The sequence below is a fragment of the Cuculus canorus genome, chromosome 7 (assembly GCF_017976375.1).
Source record: "Cuculus canorus isolate bCucCan1 chromosome 7, bCucCan1.pri, whole genome shotgun sequence".
Lineage (NCBI taxonomy): Eukaryota > Metazoa > Chordata > Aves > Cuculiformes > Cuculidae > Cuculus > Cuculus canorus.
Window position 1 is genome coordinate 19653690 of NC_071407.1, and position 19680 is coordinate 19673369.

Genomic DNA, 19680 nt, shown 5'->3' on the forward strand with positions numbered 1-19680 from the left:
TTTTGTGCTATGAAGGGTAATATCGCAAATGTCTGAAACTCTGTTATGACTCACTGTCCTAGTGCCCTTTGCTCCAGGTGGGATGGAGGGGAGGGTTTAATAAAAAGCATATGACCCAACTCAATTAAGCTAACTTAAGAAGGGTAGCTCCTGGGCAAGCAGAGAGACAAATGCAGGTAAGCACCTGGAGCCATGAGAATGCCTTGACTTAGCGGGACATGTTACCCATGTGTGTTCATGAGCCAATGGCTAAAACACAGCCAGAATAAAGGGAACAATGGGTATAAAGATGACACTATGAATAAGTGTATCTGTTTTGTGCTTTAGGGTGGTTTTCCTACAAGTCAGCATGAACAACGGGCTAACATTTGTCTCCAGCTCTGTCAGCATCACCAGCACACAGTGTGTAAGTAATTGCAATGGGGCTTGACAGAGAAACCATGAGAACTTGGAAAGAGATAGTGGCTCTTCAGGCAAAGCCTCCTTGAGTAAGCATGAGCTCTCTAAAGGTTCTGCATCACAGTTATTGACCGGATCCCAACTGTTCTTTGAAGAATAACCAGCGCTAGTCAAGATTAAATTGTTATTGATGATGGATAAATGGTGATAGATTTACTGAATAAAAAATTATAACAAAAGACAACCTGCCCATTCCTCTCCCAGGAAAGAAATCCTCAAAGCTAGGATTTGACTAGAAAGGAACCTGGGGAAATGAGGGAGAATCAGGAAGCAACAGTCTGTTGAGCTTTCAGGACACTTATGGGATCTGGGTGAAAGATGCAACTTCCAGGACTTGGATCTAGAAGGTCCTCTAATCTTATCTGGTTATTTTTTTGGTTACAGCTCTGGTTACAGCATTTGTTCTTAGACCCCTGCTATTTTCCTTTACTAGATCAGGATTTGCTAAGGTTTTTTTTACAATTTTAGTGACAGGAGCTGGTTGCTTTTCTCTTGGTGTCACTGGGGATGACCAGAAAGAAATAGCAGCTTCAGATCCTGGGATAAGCTTCTTGATAAAATGCTGCTGTTCAGCCTAGCTGAGGGAGAATATGCTGCTGCAGGACAGCAGTGGCTGTGATATGAGCATCTCCTGGGCAAAAAGATTACTTCTCCTCAGGTGGAGTGTTATGGGCCAACAGCTAGAAGTAATCCTTTAGCAAAACCTTGTACAAATAATCAAATTGACAAAGCAGACCACTAGATAAGTCAGTCTTCTTTCTTTTCTTGGAGTAAAAATGGGCAATGCCCATAGCTGGAGCAAGCAAGTACAGTAGCTAAAGATTTGGCCCTGTGCTTGTGGAGGAAACAAGGTTTGCTGGAGTACCTTAAAGCAAACACTTTGTATCAAAGTTGAGCGTTATTGTTATTAGTGTCAAAAGGACTTTTATAGCCTATGCCAAATGCTGTCATACTGATTTTTAATCACTATTGGCCTTTTTGACAGCTGCAGAGCAGAAGGGAGAGAAAGAAGACGGAGGTAGTGACTGGAACTTGCAGATCTTGTTTTCTGGTGGTTTCAGCAATGAGCCTGGGAAATCTCACACCAGACTGCTGGGACTGTCCAGGGTGTGGGGACTCAGAACTTAGCAGAGATACGTTTCCTGCTCCAACTGATTATTTTTATATTTCCAAAACTTTCCTCCAAATTTTCTATACTGAAGACTGATATTTTCACATTTTATTCCCCTCTCCTACCTCAGGTACAATAAAACCTTTTGAGTCTGCAGTGAAACACAAGTGTTAACTAGTGCATTTAAGTTACCCATATGTAATTCATTTCTGATGAAAACTGAAGTCTTAGCCCTAGCTGGGGTTCCTGCAGGCCAGAGCATGGACTAAGGAAGCTTTCCTCTCAGTAGCCTTAGGATAAAGAGAGGAATCCAATTTCCAGTCCTGTCAATCTGACTGTTTTTGACCAGCCTCTTGCAGATTGAATGTGAAGGAGGCAGGGAGCCTGATTCTTAGCTGGTACAAAAAAAAAAGGCTGGCTCACTCCAGTTACATCCCATAAGTAGGGAGGTTGGCATTTCAGTTTCCAACTTTGTCCTAATTTCAATCTTCTCGTTCTAGAGACTCCCTCCATTTCCTTTCCTTTCCTGTTTCTTTTTCCATGGGTGGCAGCGAGCTGGCCTGCTCAGCTCTCCTCCCCAACTGGCCATTCTGTCCTTTCTGTTCAGTAAGTATCTTCACTTTACTACGAAAGCCTCTGTGTGATCCCTGTGCTTATTTCTGTCCAGCTGCATGAAGCCTGTTATTTCCTTTTCCAAGTCCAGCTTCACTATGGTGTTTTGTGTATTTAACCATTAACAGAGGACTTTTTAGCTTCTTGTTCCCAGCAGTTCCTGAGCTGCTGCTGGCATGTGCTTCAGCTATTTATATGAGCACCTAGCATGGGAAAAACACCACCTAGGAACAAAGACTACCAAACAAGGAGGAGGTAACGTTTGGAATAACAGCAGCAGTGATATGTGCATCTGTGGCTCGTGCACTGCACTGGATTTGGTTTAGAGGTGTACAGCAATATCTCTTAAAGTTATGCTTGACTTTTAGTCATTGTTTTCTCAGCAAACCGACTTAACTGTGAATTCATGCCTTTTAAGTGTCTGCATCCAAGATGTGTTACTGCTATATGGGGCCATAGGAGGGCCAGAGAGGGGAGCAGCACTGAATGGCAGCTGGGTAGTGTACTTTCTAACAGGATTGCTTTGAGCAGGAGGTCTGGCACATCGCAAATGAATGAGTTAAATTGTGTATCCAAAACAGGTCAGTTTGCTGTGTCTGTAACAAGAGGCCGCAGACTAGTGGAGGGATGGTGATGCTGTGACATAGAGATATGGGTTACTGAACTGTCTCGCTAAAAGCATGGAGTAAAAGCCGTGGTTTTGTTAATCCCAGCTCTAGGATTAGTTCTGAGGAAGAACTAGTTACCACCCAGGTCAGCCACTTGAGATCTCACCTAGACTTCACAAAGCTCTTATCAGCTGGTACTTTCTTTTCAACTCTCAGCATTTTCATTGTCCTAAGGTGAAAACAAACCCACTTGGAACAGTGAAGGGAACACATACTGTCACAAGGGGCTAAGCATCAGTTTCTAGTGTCATGGGAATTCAATAAGTAGATTCAGATTTATTAAGGTGAATCTCATGGACTTCATCCTCTATAAATCTTCCTTGGAACTTGCTTTTTTTCTATTTATACTCCTACCTGTCCTTATTTGGAAATCTCTTTACCAGCTTTCTCTCTGGGGAACTCCTGTACCCTCAGCTTGATTCTCAGATTTTTCTTCCAGCTCTTTTCACATCTTCCTAGTCTCAGGCTATCCTGCAGTTTGCTGCCAGGTTTTGCCTGTTCTCTGGTAGTCCTGTTGCCGGTGAATTGAACCTCTCTTCAAACTCAAAGAAATCTACGGTTGAGTAGGTTTCTTTTCCCGGTATAGAAGAAATGACTGGAACACCAGTGCTAATCTTATCCTCATCACAGAGCCCAGTCCAAGGAAATGGTGTGTACCAGCATGCCACTACCAATCTGTTACAAATGTTCAGTTTCCCAAAAGCCATGTGCTCTGTATGTTCTGCAGGGACCATGCAGTGTATGGAGGCCTTTTCTGTAGTCGTCAGAACAATACACAGAGTTAATACCTCTTCTGAACACACTGACATGAAATTATCTGAGTGCAAAAAGTCCATCAGGATTTACCCAGGAAGATCAGAACTATAATTTTCTTCTGTGAAAGAGGTCTGTGAAAAGCTAACGTCAGGTGTTAACACTTGAATTTTTTTTTTTTTTTTTTATTCTAGTCTTTTTGAAGAAAATCTAACTTCTATTTTGAGTGTAAACCCTTAGCTACCTGACCCTGGAGTCCCACTGTTCTCTGCAGAAAAATAGATGGAAGAGAAGAATTATGAATTGTTAAGATCATGATTACAGAATGTCATTAAAAGCAGTCAAATTGAGCCCCAGAAAGATTATCAAGAACCAGTGACATTAAGGACTAGTTTGCATAAACACTCCGGCTGGAGTTGTGTGTGCAGTTTGAGTTCAGGCAGGTTTGAGAGCTTGATGAGGCTGAGCGAGTAAGTTGTGCTGTGTTCTGTGGTGTTGGTACACAGTTACCCATAAGCTCTTAGCTCCAGTATTCCCTTTCTTTGAATATTGGCATTTGCATATTCTGTGTCTCTAGTCATGAAAGGTTACTCTGCACACTTGAGAGTCTATGGTCATGTATTTTGAAACACTCCTTTTGACAGTGCTAAGGAACGTATTAGCACAGATTTGGGAATGGTTTGCATACAAGTTTAGCACCTTTGAAACTTGTGATCTAAAAGCATGCCATAAACTTATACTTAAGTTATACATAAACACACCAAAACCAGGAAGTACTTCCCTGAATCATGACTTCAAATACAGATTTATCATACTGATATGACCCTAATGAAAACAATGACTGACTGTGCAGTCTACCTGAGACCTTGCAGTGAGGGAAACCGGGTCCATTTTACCCAGTATAATTGTGTAATTTCAGGGCTTCTGCCTTGTTTGTGACACATGCAGATAACTCAGAAGTGATTACCTTTCTTTTGCAGCTGACTGGGACCATCCTTTTCATTGCTCTCCTGATTCTCTTTCTGATGCTGGCTCTGGCTCTCCTTTGGTGGTTCTGGCCCCTCTGCTGCACAGTGGTATGTAAAGTGTTTTATTCTTTTGACTTAGTTTCATCTCTTCTCTGTGAAAGCACAGAGTTAGAAGTGTTGGAGTGGGTGGTTAACTTCGTTTAAGAAAAACGCTGCCAGGTTTGTAAGGCCCTGATTCAAAAAATTGCTTCAAGTGCTTGTTGAAGTCATGCTGGTCTGGGTTTTGAATGTTGCGATGTTTATGTGTTTTTTAAAGCTGAATAAGAATTTTAAGTGAGCTTATGGACAGGGCCCAAGTTTGTGTAGGGTCTGAGACCTACTTAGGACAAGACTTGATACCTGCTGCAGAGAGGTGTAATGGAGCTCATAGGGGATAGAGGGGTGTGGCACTGAGATGGATTAACTCAGATTTCTCTTTATATATTTTATATATTCCAGGTGATAAAGGAGCCACCACCACCACCACCTCCAGAGCCTGTAAGCATGCTATTTTTGTGCTACTGTACTGTCTGCACCCACTGTAGTATATGGTGCTGCCCAGGAACATCAGCCCTGTAGGTGTCTTAATGACATCTTGAAGGTTGTGGGAGGAAGTCTCTTAGGTCAGGATAGTTATTTCTGCCTTCCGGCCTCTTTATATACATACAGCAAGATTATTTCTATCCACAGAGAAATAGTTCCTACGGTATTTTGTTACTTCCACTGCACATCAAACAGGTGTGTAAGCAAATCTTTGCTTCTCGGGCTGTGCTGAAATCTGTCCCTCCTCCATTAAAACTACCCTTGTTCTCAGCAGAAGTTTGCCCAAATTGGCAGTAAGGAACAAAGTCTGGTAGCTGGAAGAAAGGAGAGCAAAGACCACATTTGTGTGGCTTTGCTGCAGGAAAGGGAGACAAGAGTCTGCCCTGGCTGTGGTTCTGCTGCAGAGTGACCCTTGGAAGAACATTTAGCCTTTCTCCATTTAGACTGGGAGCTGTTTGAGGCAGAGTAGTATTTTGCTCTTTTGGGGACCTCAGCTTAGTTTCACTGTACTAATTTCATGAAAATAATAGTAATAAATAAAAGTACCTCCAGAGAAAACTCATGCCTGCCTTTTGATTTCTGTGCTAGGCATAGACAATTAAATGATGGAAAATACTTGCCGAACCCACAAAAGAAGCTTACAATTTGCTGCTAACTTGCTGTAACTTGGCATGAATATGGAGAGGCAACCACTGCTGCTGTTTTGAGGTTGCCAGAGGCCACCATTACTGTGTATGGGATTCTGCTGGTTGGCCTGGGTAGCAGCTCTGGGACAGTTTAGCTTTAGAAAATGCACAAAAAATCACATTGGTTTTAGTGAGTAGTATTGTCACAAAGCATGCAATTGTAGCCATGCTGTGTTTTAAGGCAGTTTCAGAGACCATCACATCCCTACAGCAGAGTTCCCAGATGCTTTGTAATTGCTCTGATCAGCAGAGATTTTAAATGCAGTCAAAGAGACTGTGACCTTATGTAAATCTCGAGGAGTAACTGATACAGTCTGGTATTGCTGCTGTTAAAATGAATATAGTTGCCTAACACTTGTTCTAAAATACAAGCATTATATTTCCATTTCTTTTCAAAATGTATGTATGTGGTAGCTGTTGATATTGCCTTGCTGTGTGTTCAGTATAGATGATATTTGGTATAAATCCTTCATCAGCTGGAAAAGTAGCAGCCATAACGATTAACTATGTCCTGCTACTGTCAAGCTTGCTAGCAATAAGGGTTGTTAGACATGAAGACCTGAAATCTTCCATGGCATGAAGAGGCAGGATGTATTATATAGTACTCAAGTTCACAATGAAATAAAGTAGAAATTAAATTATTAATTTAATAATAATAATTTATTTTATTTTATTAATTTACTATTATTTAGAAATATAAATTCAATTAAAACTGCTGATGTGGTTCATTGGGTATTGTATTATTATTTTATTATTTTATTTATTTATTTTTGGCACGAAATGAGATAAAATCTGTTTGTGTGCTTGTACCAGTCTTAAACAACAACAACAAAACCAAATCAAAATAACAAAACCCGACAACAAACCACAGTGTCTTCCTTCTATATTTATTTCTCTGACTTAGGATAAAAACAAAACAAGAAAAAAAAATACCCCAACCAAAAAAAAGGAAACCTAACCAAAAAAAAAACCTGTATCTGAAAGATGAGATGTCATTGAATAACTGATGGAAATACCTTTCTCCAAGGCATAATCTAAGAGTTAAATAAAAATTAAGGCATGTTTTTTAAAAGCTATTTTTGGCTTTTGGTCTCTCAATTCCTTTTACTTTCCAATAGAAACATGTAGGGCAATTTTGAGAAAATGTCACCTAATAATCTGACAATAATTTGTATTTGGATTTCACTTGATTATTTTTGTTGTTTTAGTAAAAACTAAGTCCTGGCAGTGTTTCTAGAAACGTACTTGTACTGATGAAGGTTAGCGGAGAGCACTGTGCGTGGCCAGTCCAAGAGCGGCACACACGTCTGCATATCAGCATGAGGTGATATTAAAGAGCAGAAGGAATGAAGGTGATATCGTAGGAGGCTTGTTGGGCTCTTTCCTCAACTACTTGTGTACTTAGAGAGTGTCATGGTGTGACTTTCAGCTGCCTCAACTCAATGTAATGATAGGGAGTCTGAGAAATCACAGTGACTTCTATTGGCTCAAAATGACTGAGCTGGAGATGTGTTCCCAGGGTTGGTGAAACAGAAAAATTTGCCAGTTTTTAGTTAAGCAAGAACAGAACAATGGACTCAAAGTAAAATCCTGATTCAGACTCTCCCATGTTCTAGAAAAATAATCTTCAGTCTTTACAAGTGCAGGTCAAAACTCTGAAAGAGAGCTTCCTGGCAATTTGGAGATGTTGAGTCTGATCCTGTTTCCAAACTGTACAGCTTGAGCCAGACTCTGCAAAGAATGAAGCAGAGTAGAATAACTGGTTACAACTGCCACGAGAAAAGGGTCGATGCACATGTTAGAAAATTCACAGTGGTAGCTTTTTTCCCTGTTAAGTGACATTAATAAATGATTTCTTTGGGTTAACTGATTGCAGCATTTTCTGCATACCATACTAGTAAGCCAGTATAATGTACAATTCATCTCCACTTTGCCTTCCCTCACAAGTCAGTTGTGATTTTGGAGCTCAATGCATATTTGACTAAATAAAAGCTTCCTGGAGAGAGGAATAGGCAGTCTTCTTTGGCTTCCCTAGTTGAAACCGCAGCTGCAGATACAAGGGACTTTTGTTTTTTGTCAGCAAATAAGTATTACACAAAGCCAAATATCCAAGAATTGGACCACAAGGTATTAATTTGTTTTCCATAGTTTGTGCCATTTATGTGAGAACAGCAGCAATATCTCCATGTCTTTCCTGTAGGAATCGGATGATGAAGATGGACTGCCAAAGAAAAAGTGGCCAACCGTGGATGCATCTTATTATGGAGGTCGAGGTGTTGGTGGGATTAAGAGAATGGAGGTATTTGGCTCCTTTAGTGTTGTGAAAATCAGTATATTTACTTATAAATTGCAGCAATATATTTCTATGTGATTTTTAAAATGCCACATTGATGGACCAGAGACTGGGGTTTAATTAGGGCTTATACACCTGATTGCACGTGCTGTGCAAGTAAGACATCAAGCTGCCATCATTCACTTGAATAATTAAGTGAATCTAGCATTATGAGCCAGAGAAAAATTGCAGGTTGAGAAATGGGATAAGCACCAAAAGAAGTTTTAATTTACTGAATCAAACCCATCAGCTGGTGCAGTTGGGTCCAGTTGTCTTGCCTCAGGCAGAGTTACACTGAGTATTTGAAGGGGCCTTCTACACAGTGCTGGGCTGACTGGAAGCAATTTGGTTTGAGGAATTTAAAGCAGTAATCTTTTTCCTCCCCCCCCTCTTATTTCTTTATTTATTTAGTTGGGGTGAGGTGGGGTTTTTGTTGTGGTTTTTTTTTCCAGTTAATCCTTTATTTCTAATGCTCAAAACCACATCTGTATTTAAATTGACCAGTAAATCAAATCCTGCCCTAAGATTCATGCACAAGCCAGTCTTGATGTGTAAAGTGGGGCATTACTGTGAAAGAAATCTGCCTTGTGCTGTCCTATGGCACATACGTTCCAGCGAGTCAGTGGATAGTGCTGTGATCCACTGCTGGCTCCTGTAAATAACCATGGTAATGAAATCAATTCAATATTCCGAATTGTGGATAATATAAGGCAGGGGTTTGTTACTTACTTGTATCAGCTGAAGGCCTAATGATGACTTTCTAGGAATGTTGCACCCGAAACTCCCAATAGAGCTAATTAGTAGCTGTGGGAGGTATGCTAATATAAGCCAGCTGTGAATCTGGACCAAGCTAAGGTTAACAGAACAAAAGCAATGGCTTTTCTGCAAGTCTGCCTTTGGACAATTACATCTGAATATCCTTCACTGTTTTCCTCAGATGAATTTTTTATTCTTGATGCCTGTAGATCATATGTTGCCTTTGAATGCAGGATCACATTTCTGTCTGAGACTCAGACAACAAAATCAGAATTTCAGCATGAAATAAGCAGTGTATATAGTATGTGAAGTTAAAGTTACTGTCCCTCTTGTGACTCTGCAAGCTCTTCTTTAGAACAGCTGTTCTTAATAGGAACTGCACAACTACTCATAAGATGCTCTTTAGCCATTCAACTACTTATCCACTGACCCTGTTTTCAAGTTTGAACTGAACAACAGGAGCTTCTTAGGGCTAGCTGTAAAGACTGCCTACCTTCAAGTGGTGCTACTGCTTCCTCTGCATGAGGCAATGGGAAGCATATGACACCTGTGTCCTAGCAGAACTGGACAGAGGGCTTCAGATTTCACTTGGGAATGGACTAGTCTGCCGTGGATGCTGTGAATTCCCACAACATCTCAGGTTACTGGAAGCTGCAAATGCTTCAAGATGCTTTTGAATGAGAATATTTGACCGTTCAATGTGTTTTTCTGATTACAGTGATACTTCTGGTGTCTTCATAAATCTGGCTTCATATCTGATGGCTTTGGATCATCCAATGGGAATTGTAGAATGGTTTGGGTTGGAAAGGACCTTGAAGATGATCTAGTTCCAACCCTCCTGCTATGGGCAGGGACACCTCCCACTAGACCAGGCTGTTCAGAGCCTGGGTAACACAAAGAGCCATTTGCCTTCTGTGGCAAGGTGGCCTGCTTAATGGGTGAGGAATAAAGGAAAAGACTGTGGATATAGTGCACTTGGACTTCACTAAAGGCTTTCACACCGTTTCTCAGAGTATTCTGCTTGAGAAACTGTCTGCCACTGACCCGGACAGGCACACCCTCTGCTGGGTAAAAAAATAGCTGGATGAGCAGGACCTAAAGAGTGGTGGTAAATGGAGTTAAATCCAGTTGGAGGACGATCACAAGTGGTGTCCCCCAGGGCTCAGTGCAATTCTGTTCAATGTCTTTATCAATGATCTGGATGAAGGGGTTGAATGTACCCTTAGTAAGTTTGTGGATGACACTAAGCTGCGAGGAAGCATTGGTCTGCTTGAGGGTAGGGAGGCTCTGCAAAGGGATCTGAACAGGCAGGATTGATGGGCAGAGGCAAATGGGGTGAGGTTTAACAAGGCAAAGTGCCGTGTCCTGCACTTGGTACACAACAACACGGTGCAGTGCTTCAGGCTTGGGGAAGAGTGACTAGAAAGCTGCCTGTCAGAGAAAGACCTGGGATGTTGGTTGACAGCCGACTGAAAATGAGCCAGCAGTGTGCCCAGGTGGCCAAGAAGGCCAATAACATTTTGGCTTGTATCAGAAACAGCATGGCCAGCAGGACCAGGGAAGTGACTGTGCCCCCGTACTTCACACTGGTGGGGCTGTACCTCGAATACTCTGTTCAGTTTTGGGCCCCTCACTACAAGGAAGACATTGAGGTCCTGGAGTGTGTCCAGAGAAGAGTAATGAAACTGGTGAGGGGGCTGGAGCATAAGTCTTGTGTGGAGCAGCTGAGGGAGCTGGGGTTGTTTAGCCTGGAGGAAAGGAGGCTGAAGGGAGACCTTATTGCTCTCTACAACTACTTGAAAGGACATTGTAGAGAGGTGAGTGTTGGTCTCTTTGCCCAAGTGCTAGGTGATAGGACGAGAAGGAATGGCCTCAGTCTGCGCCAGGGGAGGTTCAGACTGGACAGTAGGAAAAACTTCTTCATTGAAAGAGTTATCAAGCAGTAAAACAGGCTGCCCAGGGGAGTGGTTGAGTCACCATCCCTGGAAGTATTTAAAAGACGGGTAGATGAAGTGCTTAGGGGTATGATTTAGTAGTGGACAGGTATAGTTTGGCTTGATGATCTCAAAGGTCTTTTCCAACCTAGTGGTTCTATGATTACCCATCTTTCCGGTAGGCCCCCTTTAGGTACTGGATGGCTTCTCTCCCTTAGGCTAAGCAAACCAAACTTTCTTAGCCTTTCCTTGTATGGGAGGCATTCCAGCCCTTTGATCGTCTTCATGGCCCTCCTCTGAACTCACTCTAACAGATCAATGGTCTTCCTATGCTGAGGACTCCAAAACTGAATGCAGTACCTAGGTTAAAGTCTGTGAAAACTAGTGGGGAGTGCTGGAGTGTCTCCTCTTATAATGTGCTCTTCTGACTTCAGGTGCGATGGGGAGACAAAGGGTCAACAGAGGAAGGAGCAAAATTGGAGAAGCCTAAAAATGCTATTATTAAGCTGCCGGAACAGGAGTATGAGCCATGGGAACCCAAGCCAAAAAAGCCCCATGTGAGAAAACCACCTTCCCAGCGGAAATGGTACACTCCAATCAAGGTAATGTGTCTGTCCCATAGTTTTATGAAGTCTTTTGTCATGTTTCTTACTACATCCTGCTTCCTTGGTGTGGCCTTTCTCATAGTGGAGCTGGGAACATGCATTTCACCTGGCACTGTGCTGCCATAGTTTTTTGAGGAAAAGAGGAGGGTGTTAAGGAGCATGAGCAGATATCTTCCCTCTCTCAGCTTGCACCTTCTTTACAGGTACTTTTGCACAGCCTGGATTGTAATGGCAGTTACAAGAGTTTCACCTCCTGTGGAAGGTAGAAGCAGGTTGCTATTTTATGCCCTCTCAAGGCAGAATACAAAGAAGATCAGATAATCTGCACCATTCTTGCTTTGATTACACTGTGGCTAAGGCCTTGGGTTGGGTTGGGCTCTGTCCCCCTTTCATTCTGCCACAAGACATAGTGTTTGATTTTGGGCAAGTCGCTCAGTCTCTCCACACTTTCAATCCCCATTACTCCTGTGTCATTATAGTATCTGGTGTCTCCCTGTCTTTTAAAGTATGTATCCTTACACAACCCTTGCGGAAGGGCAGAGCTGTTATCTCAGCTTACAGAGGAGGAAGCTGAAGGGCTAGCACAGGCCAAGGGAGCAGCATACCATGCTTATCCCAGAAATGTGTGGCCATGTCCCAAACCAGTGCTTTGTGGGATGAAGTCCCCTCTTCTCACCATGCTCACAGATCAATTAAACAATGCTTGAATATATTTTCTGGAATGTAGCTGTGAATTTTAAAGCCTGCCTAGATAGATAGTCTTGTGGCTGTTTATCCATGCTCCAGCTCCCTCCTGTCAGTTCAGTACTTTTGTTATTCTGCCTTTTGGTGACACCTATCTAATCAGACCTCTTAGGGGAGCTGTTTGTAGTAAACTACAGTCATCCTCAGTGAGTTTTGAGCAGGCTGAATTTGGCCTATTGCATATTGGGTACATTACCCCATTGAGATCTCTTTTCTGGCTGTCCGGATAAGCAGTGTACAGAGGGACAGGGCACACAAGCAATGTTTGTGCAGATATTTTAATGCAGAAAGACTGGATCAACTCACCTGTAGTTTAATATCGTGCTGTTTCCCCCAGATTTCTTGGACATGTCATATTTATTTTTTTTTTTTTATTCAAGGGCAAACTTGATGCACTGTGGGCGTTGGTTCGAAGAGGCTATGATCAAGTCTCTCTAATGAGACCGCAGCCAGGGGATAAGGTAAGGTGTTGCAAACCTTATGTATGTCTCTGTTAGCAGCAATAGTGCTCTTCTTTCTCCTCTCCAAACCATCCCACTCGTTGTTGACCAAAAGGTCAACAGCAGCTTCTCCAGTGTGATCATTTGAGCAGACTGTGGAAGAAGCTTGCCAACCACAGTAGTGTATGAGAACACTTTCAGCCACGTGAGTTCTTAGTCTTTTTTTTCTGGTGACTTGTGTTGCAGTCAAAGCATAGGATTTTTGTTTGTGGGTTCTAGGTGACTGCTTGTTTTGAATTTAATACGCAATAGTCATTCTACAACAGCAATTATCCTTCTTACTCAACTTCATAAAAATAATAGGGTTATTTAATATTTAATATTAAGATTTAATAATAGGGTTAAGTCATTAATGAGAGAAATCATGAACTGTGCAGGTGATTAAGAAACGAATGATAGCAAAATTAGTGCAGAATAAAGTTTCTGTAGAATTCTGTGCAAAGACACACTTCTCAGTCATATCCTATATGTAGACAGAGAGTGTCTCCTCCCATAATGAAGTCTATTGAGCAAACATAGGTCAGGAACAGATTCCACCTGCAAGGAAGCAGGGGGTTTGTCTGTGCCTTTCAGAGTCACAGAGATATCTATGTGCTGCCCCTGGGTCACTTGTGATAGCTGAGTTCATTTCCCCACAAGAGCCTGGTTGTTTCTGTCTTGGTCTTCTGAGGGAACAACGCTGTTGAGTATTGATGCTTTGGGCTGTTGTACCTTCAGAGTTGGCTTTCTGCAGTGGCACTTTGAAGCATAAGGGCTAAGCAGAGACGGCAGTATTTCTCCTCTTCTGTGGCCCTTCTCTGGCCAGAGTCCAAACATTTCATCTTCTCAGGGGAAGAGGTTATAGAGTTACAGCAGTAGAGGCCATAAAGTGCCTTTCTGGGGTAGGAGTGATGCAGAGGCCGCTGTGCTGGGCTTGTTTGCCTGGGTGATTTTTGCGCCTAATAAGAAACTTTAAAAGTAGCCAGAACTTGCATCATCTAGGACAAGTAAGTTGCATCTTTCTGACTTCTGCCAAAATTAAATTTTGACATTTTACTAGTTATTAACCAAACATGCAGCTTCAGTATTTAAAGTTTAATCTCTTCCATTTTTCTTTTTTTGTTGCTTAAGGAAAATAAGAAAATAACTTCAGCTTCCCACTTTGTAAAATGGTCTTAACTGTTTCACTAAGCTGCATTTTCAAGGCAGCTGCGCTCAAGACACCTTATTTACTTTTTAAGCACGATCTAGAGGTTCTGAATAGGCTCTTTAGGCCCAGCTGTATTTTGATAGCTCTAACACTGTATAATATGAATCTATCCTCTGCCTTTCATTCCCTCGGTTGATACATTTCTATCAGTGCAGGGCACAACAGAGCCTCTGTTAGCCCATGCGGTCAAGAAACATGCAGGCGGCTGGCTCCAAACAGGGATCCTCAGTTCCTTGCCTTTCAGCTCTGCTGCAGGGAGGATGAGTGACTCAAAAAAAGGCAATGTAAAACACAGTGAGCTGAAGGATTATTGTATCAGAGGGAACATTAGAAAAATCAAATGTACATCTGGGAAATAGGGTGGAAAGAATCCTATTGAGCCAGCTTCAGTGGAAGAATAGGATCATCTCTGTTCCCTGGCCTGTGAAATTAACTAAAGCTGAAGAATATTGAAAAGGGAACAAGAAAGTGACTAGACACCCCACTGCTGCAAAAAAATAAAGGATATCACAGGCATGTATTTCATAGAGAAAGCTTGCACAGAGAAGAGCAAGGTTATTATTTATTGTTTGGTTTATTGGTTTACTTTTCTAGTAGCAATTCTTCTCAGAGGAAAATTGGCCTCTTGTGAATTAAGCTTTTGGTAGAGGGGAAGTGTATAAATATCCATGTATGTCCATATGAGTATGTACACACACACATATGCACACAGTTAATTTGTGTCCGAAGAATGGGGAAATCAATTCAGTGGTATGCATGACTGACAGCATGGAAAGCCTGGACCACTCTGGCTGTGCAGAGCTGGAGGAGCCCAAGAGCCCCAGGAGGGAGCCCACAGCTCTGCTCAACCTGGTCCTGGCAGGTCACTCCTGTAGAGGTGTGCTGACAGCAGTGAATGTTTGCCTTTTTCTGTTTGATTTTAAGGTAATTTCATAGTTGTTTTGGTCGTTCACGAAAACTTAGAGCTCAGAAGGCAAAAGAAACAAACAATTTAATTGTGTTTTGGGAATGGCATTTGGATTCATGACTCAGAAGAATCCTACCTCTGAATTTCCAAAAATCAGTCAATTATTTTTACATTTTCAGGGATTACCAGAGATGTAGGTTGTTTCCCACTGGATAACTTGCTGATGTTGCATTTTCCAAATTTCCAGGGAATGGCAGGGACTTATAAAGATAAAGAGCCCTGTGTGGATGAACTGGCAGCATTGAGCAGAATTGTATTGATAGGAGTGGTTGTTAGAATCATAGGTGCTTTTCATAATTGACTTAAGAAAATCATCTAAGCACAAGCTCTGATGCCCCTTCTCCTGGAAGCTGTGCCCACAGTGTTTGGTGTGGCTCTACAGATGGCTCCTTCTCTTAGTCTCCATGCAAGAACATATTGTGGCCTCACCACTGAAATTGGTTATTTGTTTGGCAAGTACCTCAATAAATGGTCACAGCTCACTCAACTTCTGCAGGTCATGCCTGGCAGGAGCTTCTGCTGCAGCAGGATGGGATAGCGAGGGATAAACACACATTTAACTCTACCTCGTTAGCAGACACTATTTGTGAGATGGCTTTTTGCTGAGCTCTCTGACAACCATCAGCAGAGGAGTGAAGAGATAAAAAAGGACTAGCAGCTTTCCTGCAGATCACTGCGCTTTCTTCCTTTCAGGAAACTACAAAGGTGAAGCCTTGACAAGCATTTGTACTACTGTTGCAGTGAGAGATCCCTTAGAGCTAGGCTGCTGTTTTCCCCTTCATTGCTGAGAAATTTGGGGTTTAGAGGATCAACAGTCACTCTTCTAGCCCAGTAAGGGGATTGATGGCTCTGAGGTGGGAACAGTCTGCTCATCCAGCAACAGGGAGCGTGTCAAGGTGGCCACATGGCCTGACAAGCTATGTATTGCTCAGGATACTTAGGCTGCCTTGAGGGCTTCCCCATCATTCTCTGTTGGTGTCCTCCTGAGCTTGCAGAGAGCTGCTATGAAGATTGGAGTTTGAGAAATAGTAATCTATTATTTATTATTAAAATATTAATTGCCTCTGCAAAAGGGAACTTTCAGGCTCTTCCCCTCGACCTCATGGATCAAAAGTGGGGCTATTACCAACACCAGCAAGTAAGCATTAAGAGCTCCAATATGTGCAGAGAGGAAGATGAGGTGCTTCTTTCAAATGATCCTCTTAGTTGCTGCTTTCAGCAAATCCATTCCATTTTGCATTTCAGCACATACCGTCACAGGAAATTCTTGGCGGCTTGGTTTACCAAAAACCTCAACTAAAAAAAAGATGACATTTTTCCCCCCAGGCAGAACTGCTCTTGTCTACTTTAAAGCTTTAAAAAGTGATCTCATTTTTGTCACTGAAAATTACCTGCAACAGAGAGTGAGAGCGTATACTGAATTTTGGTGTCGCTGTCACCCTTGTATACTCATGGGACTTAACTTAGGAAATAGCTTATCTGTGTGAAGCTTTTCCTGGGGAATGGGACTAGAAGCAGGCTGTTGTACAAAAATCTGAAAGCCTTTTTTTCGTCTTCATTCCATAAATTTGAAGGTGAAAAGGCTGCTGTGCAGTCAAAAATTTCACAAACTGCGCTGCCGGTTGTATTGAAAGCCAGGGCTTCTGAGTCCTTTCAAGTTCTCACTGTTGAGTTACTGTGTGATTTTGAACAAGGCATGGCAGCTGGAATTTTAAACACCAGCCTCTGAAATGAGGAGAAAGGAGTATTTGCATTCTTTATTCTGTGCATGCACTTCAAAGTGATCACTCTTCAGCTGATAAGCTTATTAAATATCATCCAGTTCCAACCCGCCTGCCATGGGCAGGGACACCTCCCACTGGATCAGGCTGCCCAACGCCCCATCCAACCTGGCCTTGAACACTTCCAGGGTTGGGGCATAATTTCCCTGGGCAACCTGTGCCAGTGCCTCACCACCCTCATGGTGAAGAAATTCATCCTTATGTCTAGTCTAAATCTGCCCCTCTCCAATTTAAAGCCATTCCCCCCCTCCTATCACTACATGCCATTGTAAAAAGTCCCTCCCCAGCTTTCTTGTAGCCCCTTCAGGTACTGGAAGGTCGCTATAAGGTCTCCTTGGAGCCTTCTCTTCTCCAGGCTGAACAACCCCAACCCTTTTAGCCTGTCCTTGTATGGGAGGTGCTCCGGCCCTCTGATGATTTTTGTAGCCCTCCTCTGGACCTGTTCCAACAGTTCCATATCCTTCTTATGTTGAAGATTCCAGAACTGGGCATAATACTCCAGGTGGCGTCCTAAAAGAGCAGAATAGAGGGGCAGAATCACCTCTCTCGATCTGCGGGCCACGTTTCTTTTGATGCAGCCCAGGATACAGTTGGCCTTGTGGGCTGTGAGCACACATTGCTGGCTCGTGTGGAGCTTCTCATCCACCAGCACCCCAAGTCCTTCTCTGCAGGGCTGCTCTCAATCACAACATCCCCCAGCTTGTATTGAAACTGCAGTTTGCCCTGACCCAGCTGTAGGACCTTGCACTTGGCCTTATTGAACCTCATGAGGTTCACACAGGCTCACTCCTCCAGCTTGTCCAGGTCCTTCTGGATGACATCCCATTCTTCCAGTATGGCAATTGCCCCATTCAGCTTGGTGTCATCTGCAAACTTGCTGAGTGTGCACTCGATCTCACTGTCTATATCATTGATGAAGATATTGAACAGCACTGGTCCCAGTAAAGACCCCTCAGAGTCACCACTTGTCATGGATCTCCATCTGGACATCGAGCCATAAGATCAAGCATGAGAACAGAGTGTTTACCTTCCTTATAGGTGTGAGGTTTAGTTAATGCCAGACACACGGGACTACTCAGATGAATGGTGTGACAGCAAACCTATCATTTATTAATGACTAGTAATTATTTTCTGGCTGCCACCTACGGTTGATGAGTAGTGTGGATGCAGCCCACAGGGATGGCAGCACCTGCCTGTCACTGCATGCTAGCTGCCCATGTACCAGTGCTATTTGAAGCTTATACTAATTATCTATTTTCAAGACTGAGTAATGGCCTTTAATAGGCTTCCATGCCACTTGCTTGGAGATGTGTTGTAATTGCCCAATTAGTAATCAGCAGAGCTACAGGATGTGCTGAAAAAGCAGTACTGAGCTCCTTCAGACTGTATTCACCAGCAACTGTTGCTGGGTTATGGAGCTTTTTTCCCTTTGCTTAACCTTTCTGGAGCCAGTTACCTTCATAAGCTGCTGAAAACCTAAAGAGGTGAGGTGATCTTACTTTGCCACGTTCAATGAAAATGTGCACATATCTCCTGGTTTGCTTCTTTTTTCATCTACTTGCAAAGGAGACCAGTATCATAGTATAGATGGAGTTGGAAGGGACCTTAAAGATCATCCAGTTCCAACCCCCCTGCCATGGGCAGGGACATCCCATTAGATCAGGCTGCCCAAGGCCCCATCCAGCCTGGCCTTGAACACCTCTAGGGATGGGGCATCCACAGCCTCCCTGGGCAACCTCTTCCAGTGCCTCACCACTCTCATGGTGAAGAAATTCTTCCTAATGTCCAGTCTAAATCTTCCCCTCTCCAGTTTATACCCATTCCCCCTGGTCCTAACCCCACAAGCCTTTATGAATAGCCCCTCTCCAGCTTTCCTGTAGGCCCCCTTCAGGTACTGGAAAGTTGCTAGGAGATCTCCTCAGAGCCTTCTCTTCTCCAGGCTGAACAAGGTCAACTCTCTCAGCCTGTCCTCGTAGGGAAGGTGCTCCAACCCTCCAGTCATCTTTGTAGCCTCCTCTGGACCTGTTCCAAAAGCTCCATACCCTTCTTACGTTGAGGATTCCAGAACTGGACACAGTACTCCTGATGAGGTCTCACAAGAGAGGAATAGAGGGGCAGAATCACTTCCCTCGACCTGCTGGCCACGCTTCTTTTGATGCAGCCCAGGATACGGTTGGCCTTCTGGGCTGTGAGCACACATTGCCAGCTCATGTCAAGCTTCTCATCGACCAGCACTCCCAAGTCCCTCTCTGCAGGGCTGCTGTCAATCACATCATCTCCCATCATGTACTGAAAATGGGGATTGCCTCGACCCAGGTGCAGGACCTTACACTTGGCCTTATTGAATCTCATGAGGTTCTCACAGGCCCACTTCTCCAGTCTGTCCAGGTCCCTCTGGATGGCATCCCATCCTTCTGGTGTGGCAACTACACCACTCAGTTTGGTGTCATCTGCAAACTTGCTGAGGGTGCACTCAATCTCGCTGTCAATATCATTGATAAAGATATTGAACAGCACCGGTCCCAGTATAGACCTCTGAGGGACACCACTTGTCACGGACCTCCATCTGGACTTTAAGCCATTGACCACTACTCTTTGAATACAACCATCCAACCAGTTATCCACTGTACCATCCACCCATCAAATCCATATCTCTCCAGTTTAGAGAGTAGGTTGTTGTGGGGGACTGTGTCACAGGCTTCACAGAAGTCTAGATAGATCACTTCTGTTGATTTACCCGTGTCCACTGCTGCGTTTACCCCATCATAGAAAGCCACCACGTTGGTCAGACAGGACTTGCCCCTGGTGAAGCCATGCTGGCTGCCATTAATCACCTCCCTGTCCTCCATGTGCTTTAGCATAGCTTCTAGGAGGATCTGTTCCATGATCTCCCCAGGCACAGAGGTGAGGCTGATAGGTCAGTAGTTCTCAGGGTCATCTTTTCTGCCCTTTTTAAAAATGGGCACAACGTTACCCTTCTTCCAGTCACCAGGGACTTTTCAAATATCATGGAGAGTATCTGTAAGATTGATT

General features: G+C 43.3%; 1 protein-coding gene across 1 annotated transcript in view; it reads left to right on the forward strand.

The window, feature by feature from the left end:
- The window catches only part of ANTXRL (ANTXR like), a 62743-nt gene that overhangs the window by 26929 nt on the left and 16134 nt on the right, over positions 1-19680 (forward strand). Inside the window, exons 12-17 of the mRNA XM_009570782.2 lie at positions 328-406; positions 4584-4679; positions 5070-5108; positions 8040-8138; positions 11296-11463; positions 12591-12671. Coding sequence (XP_009569077.2) covers positions 328-406; positions 4584-4679; positions 5070-5108; positions 8040-8138; positions 11296-11463; positions 12591-12671 — 562 coding nt within the window. The remainder of the gene's footprint in view (positions 1-327; positions 407-4583; positions 4680-5069; positions 5109-8039; positions 8139-11295; positions 11464-12590; positions 12672-19680) is intronic.